This window comes from Puntigrus tetrazona, chromosome 10 (genome assembly GCF_018831695.1).
Source record: "Puntigrus tetrazona isolate hp1 chromosome 10, ASM1883169v1, whole genome shotgun sequence".
In the NCBI taxonomy this organism is placed as follows: Eukaryota; Metazoa; Chordata; class Actinopteri; order Cypriniformes; family Cyprinidae; genus Puntigrus; species Puntigrus tetrazona.
This window is the reverse complement of record NC_056708.1, coordinates 4,364,559-4,390,860: the sequence shown is the minus strand read 5'-3', so window position 1 is coordinate 4,390,860 and position 26,302 is coordinate 4,364,559. Positions and strand designations below refer to the sequence as shown.

General features: G+C 36.8%; 1 protein-coding gene across 14 annotated transcripts in view; it reads left to right on the top strand.

Moving 5' to 3' along the window:
• Positions 1 to 26,302, top strand: part of nrg1 (neuregulin 1) — a 49,278-nt gene that overhangs the window by 17,077 nt on the left and 5,899 nt on the right. Inside the window, exons 1-9 of one of the 14 annotated variants that reach the window (XM_043250402.1) lie at positions 749 to 943; positions 1,182 to 1,400; positions 15,709 to 15,847; positions 18,619 to 18,677; positions 20,615 to 20,638; positions 22,704 to 22,806; positions 22,928 to 23,042; positions 23,302 to 23,435; positions 23,524 to 23,706. In XM_043250402.1, the coding sequence (XP_043106337.1) occupies positions 892 to 943; positions 1,182 to 1,400; positions 15,709 to 15,847; positions 18,619 to 18,677; positions 20,615 to 20,638; positions 22,704 to 22,806; positions 22,928 to 23,042; positions 23,302 to 23,435; positions 23,524 to 23,706 (1,028 nt within the window). In that variant the 5' untranslated portion in view covers positions 749 to 891. Of the gene's footprint in view, positions 1 to 112; positions 1,401 to 14,950; positions 15,168 to 15,708; positions 15,848 to 18,283; positions 18,352 to 18,618; positions 18,678 to 20,614; positions 20,639 to 22,703; positions 22,807 to 22,927; positions 23,043 to 23,301; positions 23,436 to 23,523; positions 23,707 to 26,302 lie in introns of those variants that run through there. The other 13 variants (XM_043250394.1, XM_043250395.1, XM_043250403.1 and 10 more) reach the window with 13 other exon arrangements.

Genomic DNA, 26,302 nt, shown 5'->3' with positions numbered 1-26,302 from the left:
TAGAATCAATGGCAGAAAGATGATGAGTGAATGAGAGAGAGAGAGAGAGAGAGAGAGAGAGAGAGAGAGAGAGAGAGAGAGAGAGAGAGACTGTCTCATTCGCTGATGTTCTTCCTAATTGGATCAAGCGCAGACTTGCCTGACTGTGTGTTCAGTGTTCGCAGTGTGAGAGGATCGAGACAGAGCGGGAGACAGAATGTGTGTGTTGGTGTGATGGATAAGGAGAGGGAGAAAGAGGAGGGGTGAAAGCAAGGGTGTGTGTAATCCTCACTCTTATCTACTCCTGCTTGTTTGCAATTCTGCGCTCAAGTCTTTCCAAGTGTCTGCGCTTTGACTGGACATGCACCTGCTGCAGTTGCTTTTGGATGATTCAGCCGTTTTCTGCAGAGAATGAAATGCAGCAGAGGCGCTTCAGCCCTGCCCCCAGGTGAGTGCAGCGCTTGCTCTGGGACTCTCTGAGGCGGGATCCACCCTCAGGCGGCCTCTGGAGCATATGCCTTATTTATAGACTTTCTGCCTGTGTTTTTCATCTTGCTCTGTGTGAACAAACCCAGGAAACAGAAATCAGAGCCACAGAAGTCTTCTTCTTTAGTAACGAGGTTAGTCGTTTGAGCATCGTGTCCGAGTCCCTTCCCCCTCACTGGTGATCTGATAATGGAAAGAAGACTTTACGAGGCAGCATGCCTGCCGCAGCATTAGACGAGTCCTGTGCAGCTGCTTCTGAGCGACCCAACCAGGGGCAGAGATGAAGTCGGAAGCGGCAGAGGACATCTCTGGCGGACTTGCATCTCAAGAGGCTCCTTCAGATGCCTTGTCTGAGGCAGCCACAAAAGAGACGCCTGAGGAAGCAGAGGAAGACGTGGCGGAGGGCAGCGATGGCTCTGAGAGTGGATGCGTGCCTTTGCCTGTGGCTGCGTGCTGCGTGTGCCTCGATCTGGAGCGGGTGAGTAACTGCATCCGCTCTGAAAAAATCTGCATCTTGCCCATCCTGGCCTGCTTGCTAAGTCTGGCCCTCTGCACTGCCGGCCTCAAGTGGGTCTTTGTGGATAAGATCTTCGAATATGAGCCACCGACCCACCTTGATCTCAAGCGCATAGGACAGGATCCTATACTCAATTCAGACTTTACTCAGAACTCTGCATCACTCTCACCATCAACCTTGTCAACTCTGTCTGTCCCAGGACAGCCCAAGGTCTTTGTGGAAGGGGAGTCAACGGCCATACCGTTTGAGCCGCCTTCATCGAAGGTGACCGTTTTTACGCCCACTGCAGCAGTGACTACACACACCAACTCTGTGTCTCCACCCAGCCCAAAGAGCACCTTCAGACCTGTCCAGAATGCCACTGCAAACCAATTTCCATCTCAAACTCTGGAATCCAATGATATTGTTCCAAAGACCTGTAAGTACAATCTGTGTTTATGTCATAATGTTTACATATGTGACCCTGGATCACTAAACCATACATTAATGGAACCAAACCATACATCAATGGCAAGCTTACTTTTTCAGATGATACATGCATCTCAATATCAGTAAATTGCCTCATTTTGGGTCCAGGTCTCATATTTGCACTGCATATGCAATGCAAATGCATATGCATACTGCAATTTAGCTCTAGGTCTAGAGCTTTAAATGGTTATGCAAACTCCTATCAGTACATTCTGTCAATTCATACAGGATCAAAGAACATTAATTGTTTATACATTTAAGCAATGATTCAAAGTGGGGCAAGCGCCGGATGTGACTGCATTTTTAGTTAAAAGTAGACGTGTTGTATCTTGTCAGTTGTTCTGCACACTCCTGTGACTAAACCTTGGACGTAACTAAGATGGGCGTTGATAGTGACGCAGACGACCCTTTGAAGCTGCCTGATGAGTGTTGTGTCAAATCTAAACACTGTTACCACTTACCTGCCCACACAAGTTATATCAGACCCCTGTCACGGCACATATAATGCATGATAATGCAGCATTGCTGCAGTGAGAGGAGGACACTTCCTGTTGGCTCTGCTCCATTTCAAGGTCAGAGTCTCCACAAAGACTAGCCAATACCCTTCCAGAGCAAGATGATCGTCAGTAATACTATCCGCTTTCCACTGTGACTTTGAGAGCTTGAAGAATTATAATGGCTGGAAGACTGCCAGACTTCCACTCTCAGATCTCCCTCCCTTTATTTTTTTTCTCTTCTGTTTTTTGACATTTTTAGCAATGAGCAATGATATATCGTCCTCCTGCAAGAAGTTTCCTGAAGTCAGTCTGATAATGATGCTGCGCATTTATCTGCAGGTCACAGTTTATTAGCATGCACATATTATTGATTTATCTCTGCTGAGCCCTTCTGTTTGAGACTGAGATTTTCACTTTAATCCATTTGAAAAAATGGATTATCTCACCTCATCTGTCAAAGTTTAAGATGGCTGCTTGTGTTAAATACTGAGCAATAGAATCATGATCTGTCAGGAAACGATTACACAAAACCTTGTACTTTACCTGTAATTGAGAAATATTTGTCATAGATAATGTACCCTAGTCAAACCAAACATCATATTTATTTTGATGTGAATGAAAACAGAGCTGTGCTGGACTACTATATCTACCAATCCACTGTACTTCACAGCTTTATGTTAAATTATGATTCTTCTGACCAGAATTTTTAAATTTTTAAATGCAGATTTACACTTTGCTTGAAGCAAGTGCTGCTGGGAAGCTCAAAGTCCCTCCTACTGTGAGCAGTGTGATCAATCGTCCAGGCCTGAAATGGAAATGCGATCGGTTGTGTTAGAAATTTCAGTCTAAATCAATAACAGGCAGCAGATCAGCTGACTAAGAAGTAAGCTGTAGTCAACGTGATTCTGAGCCTGATGAAATACACGTCAGATTTTGTGAGATTAAAAAAAGAAGGAATAGAAATAAGAGATAAATGCATCATGGGCACATTTTGTATTTGTGACTGCATTAGTACTTTATATTGTACTAGTAATTTACATTATCATTCAAATGCCTTTGTTTCTGTCAGTCACAGGTAACAATGAACACTGATCTCTCTGTACGAGCCTATGATTGATATGAGGAGAGATTTAGCAGATTAAACACAAATTAAGGTGCTTAAACAGTTCTTAAATTTCAAAGGTCAAAGGTATTTAAAGAGCCGTCTTATTCTTACCTTTTAATGATCTGAATTAATGTCATTTTTTGTTTTTAGGTTGCTAAATGCTTGTTTGGAGATTAATTAAGTTATTTGTGTTTTTGTTCAACTTCTGAGTTGTATTATAGGTAGGCAGCAGTATATTTTGAGTAGCCTTGCACAAACTACCTGACTCATTTCTTACTGCAGTATTTCAGTGGGAGTAAAGCCAAGAATCAAACTTGGCTTCTTTTTTTTTTTACAATGCTGAATATATTGATGTCCTGTGTGGTGGTGTAACTTCCACTGAGACGGGGGAGACATCTTCCACAGAGAAACAGTGCTTTGACGCAAGCAACACCATGAATACAGACACACATCCTGATATGGCTGAGTTTTATGTGTTCCTGGGTCAACATATTTTGTTGACCTTGGAACAACATTTTCATCCAAAAATTGAATTGAATGACACTACTGTACAAACACCAAACACTGATTGTAAGCCTAAACTTCACAAAAACTATTAACTGTTTCTTCAAATCTACTTTGGTTAATCACAATGTTGTTCAAAGGTCAACAAAGATGTTGATCCAGGAACATGTACTCGGACACTGCCTATAGCTTAATTCAGTCACGTGACACTACATTTATTTGCGTTAAAGCCCCTTTTCTCTACAAAATGTTTTTTCAAACAATTTTGACCTCATTCGAAGTATCAATATAGAATTTATGCTCCTTAACACATGAAAGGTTTTATTGATAAATGGCATTTCCATCAGCTATATCGGTAAAAAAAAGTCTTTTGATGGAAACCTGATATGATGAACAGATCGGATCACGAAAATTGCATATTAATGCAAGTAATTACTGCCAATGAATGACAAGCATACATCCAGATGCTGGTTTAATGTTAGACTCAATATAATCATAACTCAGTCGTTTTCATATTAGAGGACAGATGAGGTGAAGCTGCTTCAGAACAGAGAGAATTAGACAGAGACAAAAAGTAGTCCCTTAATTTGTTCATTAGATAACGGTGGTTGTTTATGCATTTTCAGTAGTTAGTTTAAAATAAAAATGTGTTTAACAGTGGAAATTAAGTCTCACATTATTTACATTTTATTCACATGCATTTTTCACCTCACCAAACAGCTAGCTTATGTAAAAACTGTGAAATGGTCCGTAGCACATAAGTACATAATAGTAAACATACATAAGCCATAGGTCCCTATCCCATAAAACATGCGCATAAACGCACAGCACTGTGAACTCATTAAATAATGTATAAATAACTTCCCATAGACTTCTGAGCTGATGGCTTTATTGATCGATGCTGTACGCCTCACCAACCTTTTAAAATGTCTTCCTCATGATGTCACAGACACATTTCACATGGTCATACCATTGTCATCAGTACCTAAAAACACAATATAGAGGATTTATTACTTAAGCAAGGGAAAAAAATCCTGAAAAAGGCTTCTTACTGTGATTCTGTTCTCAATTTTTCTTGAGCATTTCATGTTTCAAATCCAATTACTGTTGTTTCTACTTTATCCTTTTTAATTAACAAATAATCTGTGAAGCTGTTCATTTCATTATTGGGTCTTTTCTCTTGCAGCTTTTGTTCAGTGTAATGAGGTTCATGCAGAGTTCATGCTCCGCTTTCAGCAGATGAGTTCCACCCATCACAGGGCCTTTTACCTCTAATAATGAAGGTCTTGTCCTATAGATTATTTTTCATCTTAGCTAGCTGGTAAAGGTTTCACTTTCTTAATTGCAGCCACTGTTGTATGTGTCCAGTTGACCATGTGAGGAAAATGCTAGAATAATATTTAGTATATATTTATTTATATAGTTTAAATAGCAAACTTACTATCATAGTGATTTTTCAACTGATTCAAGGATCTATTTTACATTAACACGTACATAACAAAAACTTGACTTGTACTACTTTTTTCTGAGAATCTGTGATCACAATTATAAGGTCCAGTTCTTGCTATTGACAACCCATCAACTACAACTTTTTCCTCAATAAACTCCTAAGTAGCTGCTTATTAATAGTAAGGTAGTTGTTATGTTCAGGTATTGGGCGCGATTATGGTCTGTAATTATGGTCTATGTATATGATTTACATTGTCTCTGAACCAGTTTATGGCGATCGTCTTTTTTTCGAACCCAGTAGACCCGGGAAGTCCTGTAACTCATTCAGGACATGCACTAAGGCTTTCCTTACCATAATACACCTAGAACAGGGATGTAAAATGATGTAAAAACTTGTCTTTGGTGGGGAAGCATTGTCTCTTAATTGACAAGATATCTCATCAATAGGGTTGTGTATTGTTTGGGTTTTTTTCTATACTGGTGCCAAATTGATACTTTTAAAACGGTTCGGCTGCCAAAAAGGATGAATTGGCCATTAGCACTATAAACACACAATGTAAGTTTCATTTAAACATGACACTAGAGGGTGCCCTCGCACATTAAAAAAGCCATATATCTAGAGAAATAGCTAAACGCATGTCTCTAAATGAGTAAACCGAAGATATAAGTTTTGAATGATAAAATGAAGACAATAAACACTCAACTGCAACAATGTTTCGCTTATTACTGTTATTCAAACCATCTCTTTAATCTGTGTATTTATTATAGTAGCCTATTGAACATATTTTTTGCCTCATTCTGTGAGAAAAAGCTATATCAGATCACAAAAGGAAGCATTTGACTGGTATTGTAGACTAAAAAAGGTTATTTCATTTGCTGGACAACAGATTTAAAAAGGCGAATACAAAGGACGTTTAGCTTTAGTCATTTTAATTGAAGCATGTTTAGCTTAACTAATTAACAGAACACTATCTAGTGCCGTCAGAGCATGTGTAAATACTGCACATTCGCAATGCTACAAAGATTTGTTGGAAGCAAACAAAGAAATGAAGCGCCCGAAATCTGCGTTCTGATTCCGTTCAGTACAAACCGGTTACTTAGGTACTGGTGCCATACTGGTTCTGGGTTTTGGTACCCAACCCTGCTCGTCAATGGCGGGGAATGAGTTAGCCAGGCATGCTTATAAACAACTAGATAATAGTGAGCATTGGTCCCTATACTGAAGTGTTAGCAGATTCATAGACCTAAATTATGCAAGCATATTAACATGACTGAATGTATTAAAAGGTATTGGCAAAATGTCATGCTCTCAACAGCTCATAGCATAAAACACAGTGATCAATGTAGACCATCTTTTCTTATCTTGAAATAGCTGTTTACCTGCCTTGGCCCAGCATTAGAAACACCACACTAGTATTTCCAAAAGCTAAAACCAAACTATGTGTCGTTTTAAATGTGCACCAAACATAAATTGTGTGAGCATAATGATAATGTGCATTCAAGCATTCAGCTTCTGTTATTAGCTGTCTCTCATGCATTTTCTGTCCTATCTCCACATGGATTTAAAGCTCATAAAGTCTCATACAAAACACCAAAGGACACCTCAAAATGGGTATAAACACCAGAGCAACTTCTTTTTCTTCTCATCACATGATCTCAAAGAAGCTGTGTTTATTCATATATGTAGGTAAAGTTAGGTAAATTAGAGCAATGCTCATATTATTGATCACAGCCTGTTCACCCCTTCCATTACTGCACCAAATCCAAATCTAAATGCGAACAGTGTATGGAGATGTGATTGTGAAATGGAGCCATGGGGTTGATGAATTCATTATTGTAATGGAGAGAGACCAGCTGAGGCAAACATATCTGATTTAATTATATTGGAATGAAGTGACATCTGGCAGTTATGAGGAAGGTAACTGTGCCGTTTTGAACAGAATCCTCTAATGGCCCGACATGTTCAATCCAGTGACTCAGCACATAAATAATTATTTATTCTAGACATCCCTCCATCCATCAAGTCATTTGAGTCAATAGCTTCTGTTTCAGTTGTTTTTGCATTAGAGTTTAGGTGAAAGTTTTTTAATCTACATCATTTGCAGCAGTTTTTTCCTGTCAAAATGTGAGTAGCACACCAACTGTATTGATTGCTAGATGTGATTTGTCTCAGACACAAAGACATATAGTCTGTTCGCTGACTGATGCATACTGCACACAAAACGGGCCAATTACAGTGCATGGGCTGGGCATGAAGTAACATATTTTAGGCTAAAACCAATGTCCTGGTCCTGGTCCTGGACAATGAAAACAAACAAAACATATTTTCCATAATTTTGGGTGATTTCTGTTCAATGACTACATATTTAATGTCTTGAGCATTTAGAGCATTTATAACATTTTGTTTCTCAGTGATATAGAGATGCTTTGATGATGGGTTTCAATGTGCAATTGCGTCCTGTACATTTTTCAGTGCACATGAAAATAAAGGAAATAACTCTGGCACATGTTGAGGTAAATAACTCTATCCATGTGTTGTTTGGCCTTCTGCAGGCCCTGGATTGATTTCAGGAAATTTTCCTAAAATGTCATGAATATGCATATATGTCTTCATGACCTTGTTTAGTGGAAGGCAACAGGATTTGAATGAAATGCCAAAGGCCATTGTGGGTACAGCGAATATATGATACACTCCTGAGAAAAGACCTCCCTTGAGTCTCTGCTGCATAATGATATTGGTGAGATGCACATCAGTTTTATATTACAATGCACATGGACAAGGTCAGCGATACTGGAAACACTATGCCAGCATCATCTCATGATGGTGACTGTTCTTTTCATTGCAAATTATCTAGAAAAATAAATAAAGTCTATGTAGCAGAAATAGTGCTTGCTAAAAGAGAGATAAAAAATAAGCGTGTGTGCAGTCTGACTGTCCCATATCATCTGATGCTCCTGTGAATTAATCAGTGTGTGTCTGTGGAGAGCTGAGCTGTGTTTACCTAATGGCCACCTTCAGAGTCTCATTAACACCACACACACACACACACAAAGACTGAGCTTCCTGGCTGTGCATGTACTGTGACATGCATGTGAGTGTTTTCTGTGTTTGTGCATCTGTCCACTCTGGAGATTGTGTGGAAATCACATTTCCCTCTGAGCAGCATCTGATTTCCCAGCCGTCCACATAACACACGTCTTTCTTGTGTGTTTTTCCTCTTCTGAGAGTAAGCAGCATAATGAGCATTCAAATGCTAATGAGCTGACGTCTGAGAATAGACAGAAACATACCATCACGCTTCTCTCCTGATTACATTTTTGATGCATGTCCTTCATATTCTTTAAAGACACCTCATTTCTAAAGCTTATTATCTGATGGCCACAAAAATATTTGGACAGGCACAGTTAGATACACTACCCACACAGTTAAATACCTCAAGACACACTACCCAGACTTTACAAAGAAATTATTTGATGAAAAAAATATAATAGACTAGGTGTCATTTTTCACTGTTTGTCGAACATGTGTGAACTCCCTACAGGCAATAAAAGTCACCTAAACTTTAATTTAAATACATGTATGTAAACTTTTTCAGTTTCAGTTATTTCAGTAGAAATGTAATTTTAGGGGAGATGGAAAATGAGACTATTTTCAAAAAAGTGGTTTGTTTCTTTTAGTATCCAAAAACTTTACTTAATTGTTTCTGTAATAACTATTCTTATTCAAATGCTTGATTTTGGACACCAACATATTTATTAGCAGCCAGACCTTTTTATAGTTGCTGATTCAAGTGCAGGGACTTAAGGCATAATTAGCAGAAAAACAGCACACTGCATACTTCCATCTGAAATTGGGCATTAATGCTAGAGAGCTGCGCATGCAATGCTATATGTACTATTGTAAAATAAACCGATTCAATTTTAGAAGAAAACCAAGAATAAGTGCATTACAAAATTAAGTGCATATACCGTGTTGGTAGTAATTATTTATGCTGTTAGCTAAATTTGGGCAGGCGTGTGTTTTGTCAAGGCTAGATTCTGAGTGAGACTGCTGTTGTGATTGTAATGTAGCGTGATGCTGCGTTTGTTTGTCCTTTCTGCTTCAACAGCTCACAGTGGAGATCTGAAACCCCATAGAGAACAACACACACACACTGAACACAATGACCTGCTCAATGTCACACAATATGTCTACACACGTATTGTTCATTGAGTTGAAAAATATGACACAATATATATATATATATGTGTGTGTGTGTGTGTGTGACTATATGTGTATTTATATATATATATATATATATATATATATATATATATATATATATATATACACACACACTTCTGGGTGTTGATTTTGCTCATTGCCATGGTTGACTTACTGAATTTAATTGCCTTTCCTAAAAAGATGTGTGCAATTGCATTAGTAACAAAAGGTAAGCTAGAAGAGCACATGTCACATTTTTAAGACAGTATATACTCCTTATATAATGAAAAAAAACCTGTTTGCATATATTTCCCGACTAAGATAAAAATAAAAAAACATAGCATTTCAGACATCAGCAGTGATGTAGTGTCTTGTTACACTGGGTCATTTGTTACCATAGCTGGTTACCACAATATAGTCCATTCTTTCCTCTTATTATCTGTTGTGAAATGTTCAGCAATGACAGAGACAATGGATTGTTATGTTATGTCATAACGGTTAACTTATGAAAGTTCACTGATTGTGGCTGAACTTGTTATATTGCATTATGGAATAGGTTTTCTTTCTAGAATTTGTTATGTGCCCGGTTGGTGCCCAAAAGGGTAGATGCTTTTCTGGATCTTTTTCTCAACCTTTACATAATTAAAATAATCAATTTGACCATTACAACCATTAAAACATGCATTTAGCCTCTTAACAGTTTTGTAGCAAATCAGTGGCACCTATACTGTGCATGCATTACTATTAAATATTCAGAGAGCAACCTGCTTTTTATGAAGAACGCAGCTTAAAATCAATCTAGATCAAGATCCCACAACAAGTTTAGATCTGTAGCATTGATCAAAAATGAGCATCAAACATTTATCAGAAATGAGTTTGTACAAAATAAAGCATAGGTAAATCTTTCTTTCACGGTTCATCTTGTACTGACAACTTTACAGTCTATGAAACGGAAATCTATTAACAGAAGTGTGGCTGGTGTGAAGAACATGAACACATATTTTGCACTCCACATAGACTTTTATAAAACAAAAAGTACCTACATTGACTTCACCTGCCAATTTTTTCTGTCTAGGCCAGTTAGATGAGGTACGATCTGGATGTAATTAGGAGGATGCAAAAATCATGCATTGGACCAGCAAGTTCATGCACTTGTAATTTTAAGATTTACTTTTTACAGACTACTCATCTTTTCAGTGTGTGTCACTATTATAATAGTGAAGCCATTAACAGAAACCAGTAGTAGTGAGACTTATGACTTGTTTCCATAGTATGATCATTAGTCTGCCCTTTCTCACAGCCCTAATTATAATCACAGACTAATTATTTTGAAGATGTTGGAAACAAAAGGGTTTTCCTCACACCATCTGTCTCATAATCCCAGTGGTGTACATGCTAAGGCCTTGGCAGGAGAGTAATTAACTGTTCATATGACTAAAAAAACAGACATTTCCCCAACTGTTTTAGATATGACCCTCACACATCTCTATATGTTGCTCTATATAGTCATGCTAATAAGCAACTAATTGTGAGAATTGTTCTCTAAAGTGTTACCGTTAATCTATAGTCATAATTATGTAATTATGTGTTTTTGAGCAAGATGAGAAGAAATGGAGACCTGTTTTGCGCAAAGGACCTTAAACACTATTACTATTTAAAAGTGCTATATGTTCTAAATGTACTAAATCATTTTGAGGCTACTTGAGTAAATAGTACATACATCACATATAGAATTACACAAAATCTGCTTGCCTAAATTATGCTGGGTAAGTTATAGAAATAAAAAAACACTACAAATGACTAATTACTACATTAAAAGTTATTTGATTATATTATTGATTGCTGCATTTAAAAAGCTACTAATTACTTTTAGAAATTAAGTTTATTAAAGGAATAAAATAAATAGGAACACACAAAATATATAATAGGCTATAATAAAGTAAAAAAAAAGTATAGGCTACATTAGTTTTTTGTGACACTCTGAATAGATTAATAACATTTCTTAATGTATTTATATTATTTAATCCACCTGATTGCACAGGTGCCTCATACACACAAACAGCATTAGTTCTAGTGCTGAAGGGAACGTTCACATAATGTTCACATAACTTTTAAAGAGGAAAGACAGCCTGTGCCTTGGACACACAGCACTCACTGAGTCACTGAGATAAACCTGCAGTATGATTCAGCAGTCTGTTCACTTCTCAGAACATCGGGAACAATGTGTTTTTACATATTAGATTAAAACCCATCTAAAATATGCCTTTGCTCAGATGGATTTTTCTCCCTGTGTATTTGAGTAAAGGACACAGGGAAAATGCTGTTCCATCAGTTGTATTAGGAGAGGTTAGCACTGCAGCATGATGCAGTGTCTGCACAGAGCCGGCATCTTTGGTTTCTTCTCACCAGCAAAAAAAAAATGAAATGGAACCAAATCGATCCAGCAGTGCCCCTCAAAGTGCTCACTCAGAGAAAGAGACCCTGATCGCTGCTGCATTGCAGTGGATGCGCTGCAGTGGCCCTGCACTGCTATTTTTAGGAAACGTTTATTTTAAGACTCACTGCGTCTTGCGGGTATTTTCACAGACAGTGACTCTACTATATGGGACTTACTCTGCAAATCTGGGTTAGTTGACATTGAAATACTTTTTGGACTGTGTGACAATTTTCAAAAAAGTGTATTGTTTATTCTGCAGGGTTATTCCGCTACTATGAGCACATAATAATAGCCACATGATTTTTTTTTTGACCCTTGAACTAGTAGAAATTTTGAAAAACTTAGAAAGATACAGTATACACATTTTCATTTTTACAATACAGTTTAATTGCTAATTTTTAGCAAGCTTTTATTTTATTTAATTGCAACTCCTTGACTCTGATGCTTGGCTCAAGTTACAACTGATTTAATTTAATGATCTATAACTGCACAACTGTGCTATATTATTGTTTTGTTATATTATACTTTATAGTTGTCTTTTATTTTTATTTTTGTTCTGTGCTTTTGTTCTTTTGTTAGTTTTTGGATTGTTTAGTTATTTTAAATTTTAAAATTGTATATATATATATATATATATATATATATATATATATATATATATATATATATATATATATATATAAAATTTGAGTAATTATTAAATCCTTATTTGCTTGTTTATCCCTTTAAAGCTTCATTGCAATTATCTGTACTGTATAAAGTGCTATATAAAAAAGCTGGGGTTGACTTTTAAATTCATATTAGTTTTAAACTTTTTTTTTTTATGGAAGTTTTACGTCAACTCTATTTCAGCCACCACTTCTACTTAACTAAACCTTGGGAATTTTCCTGGTAATTTCCTTCTTCATGACCAGGTCAGTGTTCATTAACATGTCAAAAGACTCAAGTACAAGCATGAAGGTTACACAGCAATCCAATTGTCCCTCCTCTCTTTTGCTCATCACTCATGTTTTTGTAGCATCTTCGCTGTTTGCTGCCAGACTGTGGCTGCATTGAGATGTGCTCATACGTGAGTTGAATGAATTGGCTCTTGTCTCTCACCTTGAAAAGACTCAAATGCACTCCTACTGTTTTGCTGACAGTTCCACTTTGCCTTGGTGCCTGTCACTGTGAGTGCAGGATGCCAAAATGCCAATATCGCAAGAATAGCGTCTATTTAAAGTCTTGTCATTCTACTTACAGTCTTTTTATTTGTCATTTTCTTCCATGTGTTGACGGTCAGTCGTATGCAAATGCGTGTCACTTTCCCGTCCTCAAAAAACACTGAACATTGTTGTGATGTGACGGATGATAAAATGTGCCTGATCACTAGTGCTGCAGGTTTAATGGGAGTGAAAAAAACGGCAATTAGATTAACGGGACAAAAGCAATCTGTTACACTGTCAATTATTCATGCAGTGCTGGTTGTCTCAAACATCAGCAGTTGGGATGGTAAAGATTGAATTACATTGAGCTCAAAGGCAGAATGTCTCCTGCTTCAGTGGTCACCTGATGGGGTCTGTGACCTACGAAACTAACTTGATTATCTGTCAGGATGAAGGCTGAGTTTTATTCTAATCTGCTCATCTTCATACCAGCAGCCTCAAAATATCCCCAGCCTTCAGTGGCTGATGTCCTGTATCGACAGTGAAGAGGGGAAGTCAGGACAGCCGGATGTGGCCAAGTGTTCCGGCCTGTAAATGAAAGTAACTTGATGTCAGAGGTGGTTAGAGAAGGCTATTGATATTTCCTAGCGAAATCGTTTGGCCCTAAATGCAGAAAATAGAGCTATTAGTATGTGAAGTCATGAAGTAACTTCAGGGGATTCTCGATCGGTTACACAGAAAACTAAAGTAAAGCTCACAATTGGGTTGTCATCAGTCTTTTTCCAGTAGTGGTGACAGATCCAGAAGAATTATATTAATGTGTTTGTGTGTTGTTTATGCTAATTTGCGGGGACTAAGTGTCTCCACAAGAATAGTAAAATCTGAATTTGTTTCAATTGTGCAAGGGAAAATATAATTAGAAATAGTAAATTATGTTTAACAATGCAAACAGGTTTTCTGTAAGGGGCAGGTTTAGGGTTAGGGGATGTCTAGATGTCTGATGTCTAGAACACGTGTGCTCTTTTTATACTTTGTGAAAAAGAAGTGCATTTTAGCATACTGTTAAAATTGTATTTATTATTATTTTAATTTTTTTTAAACTTGGTTACATTAACACAGAAATGTTTAAATTTGTATTAAATGCAAATAAATATATTGTCTTTGAAATAATTATTCTCCCAACCGTAGTGAGAAATATATTAAAATCCAATTTTAAATTTGAATAATTTATTTTGTGCTTAATTCACTTTAATAGTGTCCAAATAAAGGAGTTATTTGATTGTAGTGGAACTAAATTGCAAGTATATTTCAGGAGCGCTTTAAATATACTTTAAATATACTTTAAATATACTTTAAATGTCCTCATTTATTAGTCACATTGGATAAAAGTGTCTGCTAAATGATTAAATGTTAGTATAATGTAAATATAAATATCTTGCATTTAAAGACATATTATTCAAAGATCATACAGTCCCTGTAAATCGTAACATTAAAGCACATTTTAGGCATAATATTCTTGATTGGATGGTTTGACCCCAGATTTGGTAGTGTGTATGGTAGTGTATATTGTTATCACAAAATGTTTTTATTTTAAATAAATGTTGTCAATGTAAATGTTGTCAGGATCAAAGAATCCTGAAAAAAAGCTGATAGTACATCATTATATTAAAAATGACTTCTGAAATATCATATAATAGAAATGATATTTTATATTATATAACTTTTTAAAATTGAAAAAGATTATTTTAAATTGCAGTGGTATTTCATAATAATATTTTTTTAATAAAATGCAGAGTTGATTAGCAGTAGAAACTTCTTTAAAAAGATTTATTTTAAAAATGACTAAATACAAACTTTTAAAATGCAGTGTATATAAAAATGTGCACATATAAAAGTATTTATAATAAACACTGCCATGTTCCACAAAAAAATTGTCCATTTAGATTTTATGGTGACTCTAAAAGTACCCTTAAGTGTGTCATAAAACTGTAATTTACACACTAAAGCAACCTTTTACTTCATATATATTCTAAAAGTCCTGTTTTTTTTTTTATTGTTTTAAGCACTGAAGTGGGCTATAAGTAAATACTTTCAGTTAAGATGATTGGCTAAATTTTGACGACTTTGATTATTCATTGCAGAATTGATGACGCATTAGAGACGCAATGGCAGATGTGACGTATGCAGTGAGTTGGTGTAGAGGTGCTCAGTTAGAAATGTTGATGAGCAGGGACTTTGCAGACTGGTGTGGCTGAAGGAAGTGCAGAGGAAGGCAGTAAATCCAAAGGCTCAGGGAAACACTTTGTCATCCCAGTGGTTGTCGACACACGGCAGTGATGCGCTTTCATATATCCAGACATTATCGAAACGTTACAGGTATGGAGTGATATTATTTCATGCTGTTCAGATTTCTAGAATTGGCGTATTCTGCAATTTCCTGATCCATTTTTGCTCGAAACTGTCACATGCTTAAAACTAAATCATGGAATTACTTGGAATGATAGTGCTTCTTTGCAAAGGGCTATATTTGAACAGAAACGTAATTATTTGAATGTTGCTTGTCTTTGACTCTGTGTAGGCGTTCAATGAAGTAACTGTTTGTTTGATAAATATATGATGAGTTCGCATTTATTTTAGTCCGAACAGATGTCCCTTGATGGCCTTCTACTCATCGTATATTTAGCAGATATTTTGTGAAGGTCATATGAATCAGACATTTACGCTGTGCGTGTCGTGATCTGTAGATTAGGATTGCTTTCTTTATTTGCGCTAACACATTGTTAGTGTTCATGGAAGCTCTAAACTAATCAAGCCATGCATACAAGCTTTAACATAACTTGCTGCACCTCAGTGCACTTTTTTCGCTGTAAAACCGTTCCCTGCTCAGTGCACTTATGTTTTGTGTTGATGTGTGCAGCGGCCACCAGCACCACTCCCTCAGTCAAGACCTCCAGTCATGTGACACGCTGCAGCGAGAGCGAGAGGAACTACTGCGTGAACGGCGGCGACTGCTTCAAGCTAGAAGTCCCACCCGGCAACATCAGACGCCTCTGCAGGTACGGCTGCTCATCTGCTCAAGAGATTCTACTGTGAACGTGTGTTTTTCTCAAGTCGTTTTTGGTTGAGGTTTGATTCTCAGGCAGTGTCTTTTCCTGCAAAGACACAAGAGAAGTAATGCCTCCTCAAATAATTAAATGAAAAAATATCCAAAATAAAACAATGCAATGTGTCGCTCTTTAAAAATAAACCGCCCTGTCCAACAGGGAGACTAGCTGTTGGGACTGTCTCTCAAAAAAGTAAAAGGGTCACGTATTGAACCTGCGTATTAGTGCCACTCATTGGACAATTCATTTTCAAATGAAACATGTGATATTTAATTTTAATGATTTTCATAAAAAAAGTAAAACAAATCTGTCTTACTATGCAAATGGCACAGATATACTCCTAAGGTCCTTCAAAAAGCAGTTAATCTCATGCACTGACATGCGGTTGGATCATTGTTTTCTTTTATGTTATCATTGGCATATTCACATAGTGGCATAGTGTCTCATTGTAATGTTTGTAATGCAAAGAAATCACCCAGCCATACTGTTAGTTCAGTTTTTTTGGGCATCATTTATTTATTTGACCTGAAAGATATGGTAACATTAAGAATAACTGGAACATTAATGTAAACTAAACTAAAGCATTAAAGGCAGTGAGGGCTTCTCCTCCTCATTTCAGATCACATGCTGCTGACAAAGGTTTTTTGCATGCATGACTCTGCTCTTCATGCTCTTACTGTCCAATTCTGTGAATAAGCACAAAACCGAGTGCTGAAGTCAGGACTCTGGTCTCATCAGTAAGCACTGCAGTCAAGAGGAGCTTCTCTCTGTCTCTCTTTACTGTAAATGCAGTAGCAGACAGACAGCAGCTCTCCTCAGGAACTGTAGTTTTTATTCCATTTCCGCCGTTCCATCAGGGGCCATGTGACCCTTAACAAACATGTGGAATTAGTACCAAGTCAACTATCACTGGTAGTGATTTGATCAGACTAAGCAAGTACTAATCTTCAGTGTGCGTTCCAGTCATGAGAGGTGTGCTTAGTATAAGTGATCAGACACACTGGCAAATAAAACCGGAGAAAAAGTCCCACAAAGAGTCATGTACCTGTTGAAGCACAATAAAGAAGCAAGCCAAGTCATATCTAGAGATGAGAAGATCACAGGTGGATTTTTTTCATTTTGGATTTTTAAAAATGCACTCAGAAATTCATGAAAATCACCTAACAAAAGCAATCACCCTCAGCAGCCCAGCATCAAAGCAACTTTTTGCTGGGAATAGTTGTGCTGCTTAATCATTTTGGGACATGTGATACATTTTTTCAGGATTTTTAAATGTTTAAAAGAATGTTGTTTAATCCACATAGACATCTCATGAAGTCTGGTTTCAGTACTTTTTTTAAGAAATGTATATTTCTTTATTCAGCAAGGATGTGTTAAATGGATAAAAAGTGATATTAAAGACTTGTTAGAAAACATTTCTATTTTGAATAAATGTTGTTCTTTTGAACTTGGATTCATCATTGATCATTGATCATTATTCATTTATTCATCGTCCTAAAAAAATCTCAGGTTCTAAAAAATATTAAGCAGCACCACAGTTTGAACACTAATAATAAATCCCATATTATAATAATTTTTGATGAATCATGTGACTTCTGTGTCACAGAAATAAATTATATTGAAAACAGATATATATTTTAAATTGCAATAATAATTCACAATGTTTTCTTTCTGTATTTTTTATTAAACAAATAAACCTTTGATTAGCATATGAGACTCAGTTAAAAACATAAAGAAATCTTACTGATCTTAATCTTTTGAATGAACTTTTGAAGTGCTGCACACTTTCCTTTCAATAGCCAATAGCTATTTCAAGCTTCTAAAATGAACTTTATTTTGGCCTGATTTTGTTTGAAATGACATCACACCAGATCAATGTAATGGAAGTATACGGAGGCCTTCGCTCTCTTTGTTAAGAAAGGCAGCTGTTCCAGGTTTTCAACTGAACCTTTATTTTTAAGAGTGCACTGTAAACAATCGGCAAACCTGGTCTATATATCATGTCACATTAATATACCAGGTTAAACCTCTGAAAATAGAAAATGTACTTTCCATATTCAGTCAAAATGACAGATAAAAATAATTTGTAGTGCAGACTTTTGATCTGAAATGATTTGTTGTGCTTCTCATAATTTAAAACGCAAGAGGCTCAGTAGGAAAAAGGTGCATAGATCATGCCAGTCTACACAATATATTTTGTTACATGAATGAATTCGATTAAGAAGAACGGCTGTAGATGAGTTGAACACTGGGTCTGCTATGTTATATTTTTTTAAATAGTATTCAAAGAGTCCCACCCCGGAATGGCACCTATGCGTGTGAGAGTGTTTGCGTGGTGTTGTTTGTGTAATGTTGTGTTGTGCTGTGTTCATCCTCTTTCTAACCTAGGTGCCTTCCCGGATACACAGGGAACCGCTGTCAATCCACAGACCCTGTGAGAGTCGTAGACCCCAAACGTATGTGCAGTATGTGAACATCCCCTTCACCCCCAAACACTCACGCCATCGCCACTGTTTCCCGCTGCCTTGCCACCTCTGTTATTCACAAAGCATTCGCATCGTCAGAAATCAAACTGTTGATTGGCTCTTTGAAGCAGAGAAATTTGTGAGACGCTCAGCGGAAAACACCGGTGACCAGCATGTGTGCGGGGGGACTTTTGGGTGTCAAACTCACTTCCTGTCTTCCTCTCTTTTCTCTCTGTGACTTCTGTCTTTCCCTCTCAGGTGCCCCAATGAGTTTACTGGTGATCGCTGCCAAAACTACGTAATGGCCAGCTTCTACAGTACGTCTATTTCCTCTTCCTGTCTGTGCTTGGAATTTTAGCATGCTCAGTCAGCGCTTCCTCCTGTTGCTTTGTTTTTGTTTTCTCGATGGACGGATCATCAGATCAGACAGTGATCTAGTTATTTTGGGATTATGTTTATGTTTTCCATTACTTCTCTTTGCATGTTTAGTGTTTATTAATCTAGTTTTGTTCCGTTGGATGTTAGTTAGCTGACAATGGTTAGACAGGGTTGACACTCATGGATCATGACATGTTAGTTATTAAGGGTCATCTGAGATTTAGACAAGCTCTGTCTGCAGACAAAATCAGTTTCTAGCTAACAACATGTTGTAACAGTGACTTTTTTCTCAGATCATCAACATGTTTTTGAGCTACATTTAAAAATAAAGGTGTTTAAAAATGTTCTTTACAGCGATGCCATAGAAGAACCATTTTTGGTTCCATAAAGAACCATTCAGTCAAAGGTTCACCATCTCTTTCTTACCTTTTTATAATCTGAAGAAACGTCTTTCACCACAAAGAACCTTTTGTGAAACAGAAAGGTTCTTCAGGTTCTTAAACGTCCCTTATTGCAGTGGTTTTCAAACTTGTTCCTTGGGACCCACAGCTTTACACATTTTGCATGTCTCCCTAATTTAAACACCTGATTCAGATCATCAACCTATTATGAAAGAGCTCCATAAACGCACAAATTGCACCTTTCTCTGAGAATGACCACATTAAAGTGGCCAACCACAGTAAGAAACCATGATTTCTTTAACTGACGTACAGAAATGACACACTTCAAAGTCTCTGAAGCAGAACTAAAAGATCCCTGCAGATACCCATCAGTACGCTATAAACACTGTGAATTAACTATGAACACTGTGTTCTAAGAGAGATTTCAAATAGGACTTTTAGGGAGGTATTATGGAGCAGACAGAACATCTCCATCGATTTATCTAAAGTGCAAAAAAATAGCAAAATTTACTGGAGATCTGCAGAAGCAATCTATTCTCAGCTATTAATAGTGTTTACTAATGTGTCCTTTATAGCATGACCTCCATCAGTAGAGATGCTCTGACTCCAGTGTCCAGAGAGTTTAGAGAAAAGATTAGAGCTATCAGTCAATGGCTAAACTTGTACTTTGGTTATTAGCTAAGGTTATTAAGCAAGGGTGATCATTTTAATTTAAAATGTGTCTTTTTTTACATTACTTTTTTTTGTTACTATAATATCATTCTATTTAATGGCTGTAGAGCCGTTTTTATGCATTCTGTTTTAGGGCTTTGAATTAAGTCATTTATTCAGAAATCTGTTCATTTCCAAATGCCTCATTTTTTACCTTAAATTATATTTCTGGAGCCTGTTCTCAATGAAAAGGGCAATCAGTTTGCCATCATTATTGCTTTTATATTTTGACTAGGTATTAGCAGGTTTTTTTCTGGACGTTACAGATAGTTTAGGTGACTGCTATGTGCATGTGTTTAACAGCATGTTTATCTAAAACATGTGCTGTTGTGATGACATGAATAACCGAGTCTGACTTTGTCTGTAGGGAAATTTTAAGGCTCGGTCTTTTAATGATGTGAGCGCAGTGACATCTGCATGTGCATGTCCTTGTGTCATGATGACAATCAACCATACAAGTCTGTATATAGAGATGCACATCACTATATACATGTAACAAACCATCCATGTATCTCTCAATAATCTCCAAAAGCATTGAATGATGCATATTCATGGTGGGTTTAAAGTCAAATAGTATAGGCTATTCCTTTTCCAATGTATTGTGTGTCTGTGTGATGTACATGCTTTACTCCAATACTGAGATGATTTTGGAGGTGGTTTGAGGTGGTGTTTGTGTGCAGTCAGTCAGATTTGATATCACCGCTCAACTGTTTTCTGTTTGTTTGTGTTTTGCTTTCTTTTCATCACCTTGTCTGCCTTGGCAGAACATCTTGGGATTGAATTTATGGGTATGAATTGTTCTTTCCTCCTAGTTTGCAGATTCGTAGGTCTAGAAGCTTAAGCTTGTTTTCTTCAACTTTAGCTGGTTTCCTTTTGCTCATGAAGGGATCAAACAGCCATAACAAGATAATAGGAGATTGACATCATTATTATGCTGTATCATATCAATCCACTGGACTTCAGATGGCTGCTCAGAGCCACTCTGCGGGTTTCTAGGGTTCAGGCAAGAAAGTGTATAGCCGCTCCAAAGCATGTGATGTGCAGGGTGGCATTAGCATGTTAAGAAGGATGTTGTTAATTATTCATGAAGAACTCTGATATATTCTATTCAAAGCAGATATGTAAGGCTCTCTCTCTCTTTTACACACACACAGAGGCAGCTAAAATAATTCACACACAGGTCACCTGTACAGAAGAGAAGCCGTACTGCAGTAGTTATGCTGTGTTTAGATCCCTTCAGCTTTGCTTTGCTTTGCCCTTTGTTCATGCATCCTCTGTCTTCAGCATGACATTGCATTCCTCACTTTCTTCCATGTTTTCTCCCATTCTTCTGTTTCGACCTCACTGTTTTATCAGTGTCTGTTTGTAGTGATTGCCATTGTGTTGTGTGCATCAAGAATATGCTATACTTAGATATTTAAGATCTAAATCAAATGGGTGGTAGTGTTAGCTCACAGGCCTCAAGAATCAACATTCATAGGCCTCATTTATAATATATATATATATATATATATATATATATATATATATATATATATATATGCATATATAAGAGTTTAAATAACAGTTTAACAAATAAAATGCAAAATAATTAAATTATAAAGGGCAGCTTGTCAACATAAATAAAGAACATTAATGTTCACATTTTTGATTATGAACAAGACATTTATTAAAATTATGTTTAAATGAGTTCAGTGATACACATTCTCTAATTAATTGTGGTATTGAAGTACACTGATATGATTCTCTGAATTAAAAAGCGGCTTGACCAAACAATGTTTTTCTATGTGGAATTACGCAATCAGCTTTAGCTCACCTAGTTACTCTGTTTTCAATAGATTTAAATTTAAGAAAATCAACCATAACCACACCAGAGTTTGTTTGGAAGCTTAGGATGGATGGCAGTTTGGATGGCAGCATTCACTCTTGCTCAAACCGCCCTAAAAGAGCGATTGCAACAGAGCCAAACATGACAAGTGTGAACACATACTTAAAGTTCAACACAGCTGCCTGGTCAAGTTCCTAGAAGAGGTCCTAAAGGCCTTGATTGGATGTGTTCCATTAGGGTTGGAGCTAAATTCTGCAGCAAAGTAGCCCTCCACAAGCAGGACTGTGCAACCTTTGATTATTGCAAGCTACAAATGGAAGTTATGTAAACTAAACCAAATTTAAAAGAAATTTACGATGACCATGTCAAACCGTACTTCAACACAGGAAAGAAAAATATGCTTGTCAAACTATTTCACGGGGTCTTTCCAGCCATACAGTTGTGTTACCAAACTGTGAGTTTACACCACTACCAATTCATGACTTTTTATTAAAGCCTTCAGCATCCATATCTAATAAACATTCACGAAAATGCTAATTAAAACAGACTAACAAATAAACAATACGAAAAAGGAGACAACCTGCTGAAGGCTTCGATAAATTCAGTCAGTCAGTGTTGTGAATAAACTTCATAATGAAATAAGTAAAATGCATGACTGAGTGTTAAAGACATCCAAGGGGCCTCAGGCTCTGCAGAGTTTGCATTTCATGATATTGTGATGACATAATGATTCTGAACTGACCTTGAATTAACACATCCCATTGTCTCCTCCCCTCCCCTCTCAGCAAAACTACATCCTGAGATCAATAAACATCTCTGTGTCCTAGTAGCAGTAAACCCTGTCTAATGAAACGCTCCAGCATCACTGGAAACATACATGTGTGCTAGCTTCTGTTCTTACTTGGAAATCTATTGACATGATTATTATTATAAAGTAAATAAATAAAAATTCCAAGTAAGAATGTGACATTTGTGTGTGTGTGTTTCACCTGGAAGCTTCAAAAGCAGTCTCTCCTCTCTTCCAGAAGCTGAGGAGCTCTATCAGAAACGCGTTTTGACTATAACAGGCATCTGCATCGCTCTTCTAGTTGTTGGCATCATGTGTGTGGTGGCTTACTGCAAAACAAAGTAATTCACTTTTTGAAATGTCCTAGTTTGTACTAATGTTTTACTCAAAAACTAAAATTTTTGATAGTTGTTGAATGTGATCTCTCTCGGTCTAAGAGCTAGTTTTGTTTTGCACATGTAGGAAACAGAGGAAAAAGCTGCATGATCGTTTGCGGCAGAGTTTACGAGAACGAAACGCTGCGGCCAAAGGCCCTCAGCACCCTCATCCTCCACCTGAAAACCTGCAACTGGTCAATGTAAGTATTATTACCAGGAACATTTTGAATCCTATGCTGCAGTTTAAAACTGTTTTAACATAAAATGTTGTCTGAAAAGAACTATGCCATTTATGTTAAGATTAGTGGTTACCAATCACCTAAAACTCTACTTTAAGTGTAATCCTCACTGAGAACAAAAAAAACTGAGATACAAATAAAAAGCCAAATCCTTTGCAAGTGTATAACATGCTATAAAAACAGTGGTACTTAAACTGACTTTTGTTTTGCCTGATTTCAGCATTATTTGCCCAAAAATACTGTCCCTCCTCATGTGCACGTGATGGACAAAGAAGTGGAAACATCTCTCTCCACAAATGAGTTTACTTCGACAACACATTCATCCACTGCTGCCACTCATTCCTCCAGCCAGTGGTACAGTACAATCCCATATAACAACTACACAACAGCACATGACTAGATGATGCATGTAATGAGTGGCTTTGCCTTTGGCTTCTCACAGTTGGACAAATGGGAAAGCAATGAGCATGGTTTCTGACAGTCACGCAGTCCTGGTGCAGTCATCAGTAGAGAATTGCCGGCATGGTACACCCGGCCACAGAGGGCGTCTCAATGCTACCGGAGGAGTCCATCAGCTCAACAATCACCTGAAGAACTCCTGCAGAGACTCCCACTACACCGAGAGGTACCACTCCTGCCCATCTCTCCTCACTGATAATTGTGAATACTGTCTTACATACTGCGTTCTGTCATGACAACTCTTGAAGAGTTTACCATGGTAATGTATATGACAATGTTAACATCTGAAGCTTCGTTCTCGCACACGACCATGACTGCTTTGCATTCTGATTTAAATAAGGAGAACCCCTTGTGCAAGTTTCGAGTGTCATTAACTTCTTTTTTAAGAATAAACCACTTGCACAAGCACTTCTAAATATTAATAATATTAATCATCTTAAAGGTCCCATGGTATAAAAATTTAACTTTATGAGGTTTTTTAAAATTAATAGTTCCTGTAGCCTGCCTATGGTCCCTCAGTGGCTGGAAATTGCAATAAGTCTAAACCGAAACGTAGGTATCCTGCTTCACCTTTGAGAAAATGAAAGCTCAGATGGGCCAATCTGGAATCTTGTATTAATTTGTATTATCTGTGTTGCATCCAGCTAAATCTGTGTTGCATCCAGCTAGCGCTGTGACATAATTGTGACATTGCTACATTTGATTAGCCTGGTTATGCGTCGCTCATAAAAAACAGGCCAATCAGAGGCTCATGAATAGTAATTTGACAGGCCAAAATTGACCTGTTTTAGAAATTTTGTGTGTTGAACTAGCTATATTTTTTATTGCACACCTCATCCCATACTTTCCATTTCAAATTCCAAAACATAATTTTAGAGCTACTAAAAGAGATTTAAGCCATTGATATACAGGCTAACGCAGTTATTAATGCCGTCGCTAACACTTTAGAATACTGTTCTATCATTAATGAATACCTACTCAGGAACAAATGACTAATGCAATATTAACATTGTAATAACTACTATTACCTAGCAAGACACTCTGATTAACAATTTAGTAAATAATAGCACTCAGTTGGTAGTTCACAATTAGCTAATCAAAAACTACTACTTTTTTTATACATCCTGGAGAACTCATAAGAACTACTGTATACAGGTTCATAATTAATGTGAATTATGCATAATAAATAATTAATTCCAAAATTAAGATAACGGTAACCCACTAGTCATGACTTAAGTATTACCAAATCCTTCTAAAGGAACTATTAATTACTTGGATCAGTATTCTAAATTGAAAATCAACTCTCGAATAACCACTGATGTCATTGTAAGCTGTTGAGATGTATATAAGGTTTTGGATAGTAATGACTCAAGTGTTACTACATCCTTCTGAAGAAACTACTAGTTTGGATCCGTATTATAAAATGAAGATCATGCTAACCCACTAGTAATGATTTAAATCTAGCAAAGTGAATTACTAACCAGAACCTTACAAAAACCTCAAAAGTTTACAATGACATCAGTAATTACTAGAGCGATATCACAATCTTTGCTTTAGAATACTGATCCAAATAATTAGTAACTCCCTCTGAAGTATTTGGTAATACTTGAGTTATTACTAGTGGGTTACCGTGACCTTCACTTTAAAATTATTTATACATTATGCATAATTCATATTAATTATGAATCTGTATACTGTCATTTTTAGTAGTTGTTGGGGAGGTATAAAAAAAAATAATAGTTACTGATTAGCTTAGAAGTGAACTACCATATGCGACTAAGTACTTTTACTTACTAATTCATTAATCTATCAAGTTTCTAGATAATTAGTAGTAGTTACTAGAATGCTAAAATGTTCTTGTGTATTCATTAATGATGGAATTGTATTCTAAAGTGTTACCATGAAGTCTAATGCAGTTATTAGAGAGAGCTAGTGAAAGAGAGAGCGGTTGTGTGTCTGAATATTAGCATCTGTGGTTCTCGCAGCAGAGTTCAGCAGAAAGTTGAACTGCATCAAGAACCTCGCTTCTGTAAAAGTCATGCGTCTTTTCAGCAGCAAAACTGAATGTTTGTACTGTATTTGCGACTATGAGAGAGAAAGGGAAAAAGAAAGCATAATTACATGACATGGGACCTTTAATATTCTTAATTTATTTCGGTCATATATGCCTATACGAACAATGCTTATACTTTGAGACATGCTTATATGTATAAATTTATACAGATTAATTTATTCATACCTTTTGTAATTACAATTTTTGGGTTTTTTCTTTATATGGTTTAGCAGATCTTAGACAGGTGGAGCTGGGGACGGAGGAGAGTTTCATATATTCAAAGTCATATGTTTGAATTTTGAGCTGCAAGCTCATTGGCTGCTGATAAAAGAAATGAACCAGTCAGCTGCGTCATCTAATGATATTATTATGTCAGATTGAATTTGATCTATTGGACTGTGGCATCTAGAGTTTCATGACAGAACTCTGGATTTAGTGTGGTACTATGGAAAAGAAGCAACACGTTTTGTATATTGAAAATAGTTTCCCAGTTTTTGGGGGGTTTTTTTGACAAAATGACTTTTTTTTCACATTACATTGTGCATGCATCTTTACTGCCATGTGAACTGAGGTAGTGATCAAATTCTGCTGAAATGTTCTCTCCCTCACACAGCTCATTCAGCTGATTCAAGTAAGCTAGTAGATTTATAAACCTGCTCTGCAGGCCCTCTCATTCATATCAGCCCCACATTCGTTCAGAAAATAAATC